The sequence below is a fragment of the Octodon degus genome, unplaced genomic scaffold (genome assembly GCF_000260255.1).
Source record: "Octodon degus isolate 3935 unplaced genomic scaffold, OctDeg1.0 scaffold00237, whole genome shotgun sequence".
NCBI classification, from domain to species: Eukaryota; Metazoa; Chordata; class Mammalia; order Rodentia; family Octodontidae; genus Octodon; species Octodon degus.
Window position 1 is genome coordinate 289,882 of NW_004524813.1, and position 9,389 is coordinate 299,270.

The window sequence follows — 9,389 nt, forward strand, 5'->3', positions numbered from 1 at the left end:
AAAAAAAATGCAGGCAAACAACATGCATTATATAATTTTTATAATAATGAAAGAGCCTAAGATATGGTGGTTTTAAGTAAGTAGTGGTATATACATGAGATAAAATATTATATAACTGTTGAATCAAACTTACTATCTTAGAAAAATATTTATGACTATTTATTTATTTATTTGGTACAGGGTCTTGCTATACAGCTCAGACTTGTAGTGATCCTCCTGTATCAGCCTCCTCAGCACTGGATTACAGATGTACGCCACCATGCCCAGGTTCAGTGGCCGGTTCAGCTCTGCGTTGGTATGGCATGTGGTACCAGGGATTGAACCCAGGTCCTTGCACTTGCCAGGTGGGCCCTTAGACTGTCAAGTTATCTTCTCACTTCCTATGATAATTTTCTAAGTTGAAATTAATATATATAAAATAAAACATAGAGTCTGTTATCAGTTAAAAATAAAAAAAACAAAACAAAAAAAGAAAAATATCCCATGACGTGCTAAAGATATCCCAGACAATAATTATTTGTAACATGCTTTTCATTTTTTAAAGCATGAAAAGTAGATAAATTGGTGATACACTAAAATGTAGTTTTAATATTTTCTAAAGCAGTACCTTCTCTCTCATAGGATCAAACATAATGGAGGAGACAGAAAAAGCAAATCTAAATCTCATTATAAGCTCTTTCCAGTAATGGCTCCTTTATTCTACTATTACTTTATTGTATATCTTGAAAACAAAAGGGTTTTTAACATTTTTGGAACCACACAGATAGCTGATGATACCTGTTCTTCAAGTGAGGATTGTTTCAAACATGTTCTAATTCAGATCCAGTGACTTACATCATTGGTTTTAAAAAAATTTGCTTAAGCTCATCTACCATATGTAAAAACCTTAGTTTTTACTTATATCTAAATTTTCTAGATCAAAGAAGTATCTTAGTCCATTTTGCTTAAATGATTTAGCATTACTTAAGTAGTATTTTTACAACCATGCAGTGAAGGAAGTCCTATTATTTTATTTGTGCCAGTTACTTGGCAATCCACTTTCCAAAATAAAAATATAAAATATCAAAAAGTAGAGCACCTTGGATTTAAAGAGTCCTCGACAGTAGTGCCATATCTGAGTATTCTTTCCACTGTAGGGAGAGACGCATACAGACGTTGCCCTTGTGTCAGCTAGATTTCCAGTGACTGTCAGATACTCATCCTGGGCTCGGTTCTTTATTCTGATGTACACTGCAGGCTGTGACAGGAGAAAGAGGCATTTACAAATAAACTTTTCAATGTGGGTACACCCTTCTAAAAGGAAAGCTTTTCTCTCTCTTGATAAATCCTTAGACAACTAAGCACAAAGATTTGTTGTGCAGTCATATTTTCTGAGAAGTGCCCTTTTGAAGGAGTAAAGATAGGGCCAGTGAGATAGCTCCAGCCAACTAAGTGCCTGTTTAGGCAAGCTTAGGGACCAGGCTTTGATCCCGGGCACCACAGGCCACACTGGCCCCGCCCCTGGGAACCACAGGCTGTGCTGGCCCTGCCCGAGTGCGTGGAGGCAGCCATCAAGTCCAGGCATGTTGGGGTATGCCTGTAATCCCAGTGCTGGGGAGGCTGAAGGCAAGAGGATCACTATGAGTCCCCACTAGCTGTGTAGTAAGACCCTGAACCAAATGCATAAATTTAAAATTAAGTTGAAAGTAAACTGTTTAAGTCACTAGAACCCTGCATAGCAAGGGGATGGTGGTGAAGCATTCAGGACTTTAGTTTCATTTCACATTCACATATGAGAGCTATGCTGAGATAGACAGGAATGGGAACAAGGGCAAGGTACTGCCTACAAAGATCTTGTAACAGCTTAGGAAAGACAAACACTTTCTCAAGCTATGATTAAGTGTATAATGACTGGTATAGATGGTCTAGATAGCTGAGGGTCCTAGGAGATGTGGTAATATCTTTGTTTACCTAGGACCTGTACATGTTTGAAAGGAAGCACCCACATGCTTAATCACTACTTTCATTATTCAAAAATCAGTTAACAAAAGACTTCATCTCTTTGAGCTAGAATCTATAAAGGAAGTTTAAAAATATTAAATCTGGGACTTACCGCTATGCATAATAGCTAATATTAATTGAGCCTTTAGCACTGTATATGTCATGATGCTAGTAATGTTTGTCTATTTGACATCACAGAACAACCCTTTCAGGTGATACAGTTTTGGACCTAGCTTTACAAGTGAAGTTAACACAGGTGTAGATTCATACTCGTTTGTACCAAAACTTTCCTCTTAAGTGGGATGGTTAAGACCTACGTAGATATACACAATTTTTTTTTCATTGCTGAGGATTGAACTATTGGCCTCTCACACACCTTACCAATGAGCTGTATCCCCAATCCCGTGCTAATTACTTGAAAGACAAAGGGAATAAGACTGATTTAACCACTGGTAGTGTAAGAAAGACAGTGAAAAGGCATGGTTCAACAGAAACCATTTCTTGAACATCATGATTTAGGCCTCTATCTTGTTGGCACTGAAATTAGAACCTAATTAATGAAACCACACTTTCACTTTGAGACACTTAAGCACTATATAAATACAATATGGTATGGTTGACCATATTTTTGAAACATGACACATCAACATGAAGCCAGTTGGATTTTGATAATTGTTACCATGTTTAATACTCCTAATGAAAGAACTATTCTGAGCACTTACATGAGTAAACAGGTGAATTACCTGGCAATTTAAGGATGGCAAACAAGGCCTCTACTAGCAATATGTTTTTATATGTTTCAAACCTACCACATAGGGGCTGGAGAGATGGCTCAGTGAAATAAGCGCTTCCCTGGCAAGCGCAAGGGCTTGAGTTCAATCCCCAGTTCCGCCAAAAGAAAGAAAAAAAAAAAAACCTGCCACATTTATAATACAGCCCATAATGCACTTAAAATTCTATAATTCAGCTTGGTCCCCTACTGTTAAGTATTGCTAAATTTGCTTCAGTGTATTTTCATTATAATTTAACTACCTTGTACATATAACAAAACAAGTATGACCTTAACAGATGACAGAATTTCAATTACTTTAGGACTAAACATCACAGTTTTAATCAATTAAATCAAGCAGGGTACTAATTACCCTTATTACACATCTGTAGTCTGCCTCCACTGTAATTATACTTAAAAACACAGATCTACATTACCAGTACCTTAGTGACGTCCTAATTTCCAGCCTCAAAGTGGAGTACATTTTAATTCTGAGTTTCTAAATAATAGTATGAACTAAAAACAGTACTAATATGCTTGTCCAAAAAATTAAATGTATATAACTCACAAATTACTATTTTAGAAGCCTAAATTCCTTCCTTTGCTGGATGCTAAACAGATGAACATCAGCGAAAATAATGTATTAAAATATAATTTTGAAATTAAATGTTTAATCAGAATAGGAATCAGGTAGTTCCTAAAGCACAATACAGGAAGTATATCATTTTTGTCAAAAAGCTTCATCATAAAATTATAAGCTATTCTCATTCTTTATCCCTGGATGTTGAACAGTGGGGAGGGGACTTCCTTCTAGCTCAGTAGGAAACAGATCTGGTGACGTAGTCCATCTGAGGCCTACGTGGGGGGAGGACAGGAAAAATGGCTACTAAAGTTTGTAAAGCAGAATTAAGTAATTATGTAGTTGGTTAAGGTTAAAGTCCTGGTCTGCCTTGCTTTTCCCTATGGTTTTCCAGTGGGGTTACCCATCATCCCAGGAAATGTGAACAAGATGCAAAAGTCATGAGGTCTTGAACCAGGAATGTCACTGGTGTTTTTGTGGGGGTGTGGGGAGCTGGCTCGGCCTGTCATGGGAGTGCAGCATGTGATGCCAGGGATCAAACCGTGGTCCCTGTGCCTGCGTAAGCTTACCTAAGCAGGCACTTTAGTCTGCTGAGCTATCTCTCTGGCCCCTTACTGGTGTTTTGGTGTACCTCATTAGAGCACCTTTGATTCTCTCAAAGGACAACATGAATAATCTTTCAAAATAAATGTATTAGCACAGTAGTATGAGTAAGGGAAAACCTTACATACATTATTTAATCCACACAATGAGAAACCTAAGGTTCCGAGAAAAGTGATTCACTAAAATCACACAGCTTGCATCTGGCAGAGCGAGGATCTGAACTAAGAGAATGCAGGAGTGGTGGGAAGGAACATTGTGTGCATGTGTGTGAAAGAGACAGCAAGACAAGACCATCAAATGAATTTTTAACCATTTCTCAGGTTGGCACATCAGGGCCTCAGCACTTAGAGCCACTGTGCTATGCTCCACTTCTTGCCTGGAGTATATGGTGGCTCTCTGTAAATGCTGATTTTATTTTGGAGAAAAGTAAAGCATGATTGGTAAGACCACAGATTTTAGAACATAACAGATTTAGTTTACAATCTTGAGTCTAAAATATGCTTTACTTTCATTGAGTGTTTTACCTCTCTGTGCCTTAATTTTGGAAATAGAAAATGGGAATCATAATTTGTATTCAAAGGACTTTTGTCAGAATCAAGTGAGAAAGTTCTTGAAGAGAACAGAAGGTACATCCACCAGCCGTCATACTTGACAGACCTGCTTGTACTTTCTGCCTCCTAGAAAATCTCCTCACTTGGCCTACACAGGAAGGTACTTTGCCTTTTCTGATCCAGATACTGCCTACGCCTTTCTCATCATCATATACTGTTTTGCATGTTGTATTACAGCTTTGATTTGGACATGTTTACCCAACAAAAATAAGATGTTCTAATTAGGCAGAAATCATACCTACCCTTATAACTTCCATTACACATTTCATGGTAACATCATCCATCCATCCATCCATCCATCCATCCATCCATCCATCCATCCATCCATTTTAACATCAGTTCCTTAAACTGATGAGTTTATTCCCTGAGTTCCTACAAAGTGCCAGACACTGTGACTGGTATTAGGGATACAGTAGTAAGTATAACATGCACAGGCACTGCCTTGAAGTTTCTAGCAGACTGGAAACAATCCCTGTGCAGTGATACGTAGGTAGTCACCAACTACATACAATATGCTATAGAAAAAGAACCAGGTCTTCTAGGATACCATTTATACTTGGAGAAAAGATAAAAGGTGGCTGTTAGGACTTGACACATTGAATTCAGAAGGATGACTAAGCAAGGCAAGAAAGACAAAGAGCAGCTTGGGAGATAGCTCAGTGGCTTAAGTGCCTGCCTGGCAAGCGCAAGGTCCTGAGTTTTATCCCTGGTACCACACACATACACACACAAAGACAAGGAACATCCTATGCAGGGCACAGCCTTACTGCAGCCTGAGTGGTATAGCATTCAGCACTTGGATACATCTGACACAGCCGTGTGAGCGAAGAGACAGGTGAGAGAAATTGGAAAAGCAGGGGCAGTCTTGTTACACAGACCACATTGAAGAGTGTAGATTGGATCCTAAGTGCAGTGGGAAGCTTTAGAACAGCAGACTGACAAGCAGTAGGTGTGCAATAAATACTATTTTAATTAAACTGCTAGGATCGTACTTGAGTGTTACATAAGTAGATAAAAAATAAAAATCCAAATGCTAAGGAAGTAAAATAGTACATACTGAAGTTCAGTCTTGTTTCTGTTGTTTGCCACAGGGCATACAGTTATTTTTTTTCATGGAAAGTGAACCTAGCTAATAAAACTTTGGTCCCAGGGCTAAAATGCCATGTTAACCTTAGATACAATTTTAGGAACTGGCTTAAACCCACAAGATTCCTGCACGTTTATCCACTCCTCTTTTTACATAAAAAGCAAACTAAATTAAGTGCACAATATTCAGATGCTATGACCTTTTTACAAGAAAATCGAAGCTATTCTGGATCTTATGTTTCTCTGTTTCTTACCTGCTTCATGGGACGAAGAGAGCCAATTGTTTTCCAGCCACTGAACACTGTCCAATTTGGGATCTCATTAGGCTCAAGTAGGATTTGTCTTCCCAAGAAATTAGATCCTTCATAAGCTATCCATCTGCAAGGAAGCAGGGGGAACAAAGTGCACTACAGAAAACCTCATTAAAAGTACCGCATTTTCAATTCATTCTTTCACAACTTCTACGTTTATTATAGTTTTTTAAAAATTACATATTTTTTCTAACAAAAACACAGGGTTTAGATCTGCCTACACAAATATAAATCATCCGTCCATACAAAGGCACACAGAGACAGGCTCAACTACCTCTCCATCCTCAGATTCTTTAAGAAACAGAAGTTTCAATTTACAAAATCTAGGCAAGATTTTAAGTAGCTGTACCTAATTATATCTTGATCTTAAAAGAGTTTTACAAGTGGAGAAGCTATATAGGATGGTGCATCGAAGCACAGTCCTCATTACCTTCATAGATCAAACGTACAATATAATAAGTTTTTTTTTTTTTTTAAATCTTGTCACTGTGGTAGTTGCCTGTGCATTAAATGGTTTTTCTGTAAGCCACTTGTAGCCTAGTAAAATCCTTATAGACAGACTTCTGTATTGAGTCCATTTAGCAATTCTCATATAAAAACAAGTAGAGATAAGATAATAAATACAAATCAGATTAAAATTGCACCAGTTTTTCAGAAAAGAGTAAAGGGGGAGAAATTCTCAGTTGTACAACAATGGAGGGAAAATGTGTAAGAGTATTGTGAAAATCATGTAACAAAGGCATGTACAATTCACTTCAAATACTTTATTATTAAATAGAATCTTATGCTTAAGAATAAATCATTTATTTTATAAATGCTATCCATGTGGAATGGCTTGCAGAATAACAGTTGGCTCATTTTAAAATTTATATTGCCTTACTGATTATTTATTCTTACATAATTTGTAAGAATAAAAGCCATTTTAATATTACCCACTGAGAACTATGTGTGTGTGTTTCACGCTGAGTCCTGGTCCCAAAGTGCCAGCAGTGCAGGGATGGGTGTAAGTAAGCAAATACATACAGCAAACGCTTCAGGGACAGTCTGAAAGGCAGATTTTCAGGAAGCAAACGCAGCTCCAATCTCATGGCCACTTGCAGACCTCTCACCTTTTTTGTTATAAATAATCATGTGTAATTTCATATTCCTTTTCCTAAAGGCAATCTCCCAAATTGCAAAAGTACAGACCCCACTGGGTCCACTCTGACAACCTAAATGAACAAACACTGGAAAGCAGGCTAACTTGCCATATGAGAATGAGTACATGCAAGGGAACTGCTCTAGAATAAACATGCCGTCAAAGTACAATGAAACAGTCTTAGTCTTGCAAACTTTCACAGTTTAAATTCTTGATTTAACAAAATTTCTCCTAAAAAAAAAAAATCTGGCTGATCTCCCCAACACGTTCTGATGAGGTGGCAGTCCTTTTGCCCCAGGCTACTGCACGCTGCCCCATAACGGAAATTGCTGAGTTTTCTCTTATTTAAACTACTATCACTACCCTGAAAGATAAAAAAAGATTTTTAAAAAAGCAAGGAGGAAATGCTCTTTTCCTGTACTTACAGTCCACTTTTCACCCACACCGACTGGGTATAAAAATGCAGGTCCTTGTTCAAAACAGAGTTTACAGCTTCCTCAAGATGTAACTCTCTTCCCTCACAATGTTCCAGAGCAAAGAGGCTGATAGAAGGCTCTTCAAAAACCTAATAGCCAAAAAAAGAAAAGATCACCCTATGAAGAGTTAGCCATGCCTTGATGACAGCCCACTGGAACACAGGGTACCCTGGAGCCATCGTTTTCTCAAATCCAGCATTTACTGTTTTACCCTCTAAACATGTTATAGTCAGAACTGCATTGGAGAGATTAGATTCTATTAATTTGTATCCATTTTATAACTTGAAATCAAGAAAGTAATCTTCACTTATAATGAAAATATAATAAAAAGGGATGCCTGGTTCCAAATCACATCCTATGGTCTCCCGGTGCCGCAGTGGCGACCATACATTGGTGCTGCCTGTGCTTCCAGCTAGCATCAGAAGAAACAACAAAATGGTGCCCTTGTTTCCCAGGCTGCCAGTGTAGTTGGCAGGAATGCAAGCCTGCATGGCTGTATGCTCTGACATGTCTAAGAAGAAGAAATTTTTAAAAAGAACTAGGATGCACAGAGACTGGTAACATCTCCATTACAATTATTAACTCATCATGTCAGACAAAAATAGAATATTGTTGTTTTTCATTCATTACTAGATGCAAAATGCTATACTAAGATTCTGGGTGATAAAACAAGGTACCATCCATGGGGCTGGGGAGATGGCTCAGTGGAATAAGCGCTTCCCTGGCAAGTGCAAAGGCAAAGGCCTGAGTTCAATCTCCGGTTCCACCAAAAAAAAATTTAAAAATAAATAAATAAATCTACTGTTATCTTAAAAAAAAAAAGGCACCATCCTTGTGTTTGGCATTACTGTTTGATATATTAGGAGGACTGTGCATGTAGTGTAATCCAAGTTCCAAAAAGTACATCCTGTGAGAGCATGTAGCAAATGGCTACATTGTGTTCAGCATTTGGAAGGAGAAATCCAGGAAGCAGTATTATGTGATGGTATGTGAACTGTCTCGGGATGCAATGATTTGAAGGGCCAGGAAGAACAGAGGAAGGCATTCCACAAAGCAAAAATGAACTGGACATGGCAGTGGAGTGGCAAATAGAGCTGGTTAGCTACAAGAGAGGCCAGAGTTTAAGACTTACAGTATGTTTTACATTGTTCATTATTCCTTTCCCCACCATCACACTAATGGCGCAGAAATAGGTTTATTACCGGGGGACAAGGAAGGTGGAGCTTAAAAGACTTTTCAAGTAAAGACTAAGATTGGGCTCAGGTATCTATAACAATATATAAAAGCAGCACACTAGCAGCAGGGAATATAGATTGTCAAGTAACAATAAGCAATTGGCTTATACAAAAGAACTTTAGATATACTTGCATCAGAGAAAAATAACTTGTGAAGGAGTTAGTCCTTATATCAGTGTTTTGAATGTTGCAAAATAGGTAATCATTTACTTATCATTCCAGAGAAACTGGTTAAATAAATTATGATGCACTCATCAGAATTCTTATATAGAATGAAGATCTCTTCATGGAATGCTTGCTAAACTAGGTTCTTGCGAGGCAAATGTAAGTAAAGAATAGCATCACAGAGCATATTTCCTATGCTCCCGTTTATACAAAAGGGAAGTTTCTGCACATGCATACATACATATATGTATGTGCTTGTATACACTAAAGTTATTCTGAAAAATAAACATAAGCCAGGACCCAGTACCACCCATTGGGAGGACAACAATTTCTGTGGGTTTTCTTAAAATGCCCTTCATCAAAAATTACAATCCTTCCTGAGGGCATTTCACTGACCTTCTCAGACCAAAAAGCTACAACTCTTGTTGCATAGGT

General features: G+C 37.9%; 1 protein-coding gene across 1 annotated transcript in view; it reads right to left on the bottom strand.

The window, feature by feature from the left end:
• Crybg3 (crystallin beta-gamma domain containing 3) overlaps positions 1 to 9,389 on the bottom strand; it is a 129,066-nt gene that overhangs the window by 9,279 nt on the left and 110,398 nt on the right. The window contains exons 17-19 of the mRNA XM_023706039.1: positions 7,504 to 7,643; positions 5,884 to 6,007; positions 1,079 to 1,237 (exon numbers count right to left, since the gene is read on the bottom strand). Coding sequence (XP_023561807.1) covers positions 1,079 to 1,237; positions 5,884 to 6,007; positions 7,504 to 7,643 — 423 coding nt within the window. The remainder of the gene's footprint in view (positions 1 to 1,078; positions 1,238 to 5,883; positions 6,008 to 7,503; positions 7,644 to 9,389) is intronic.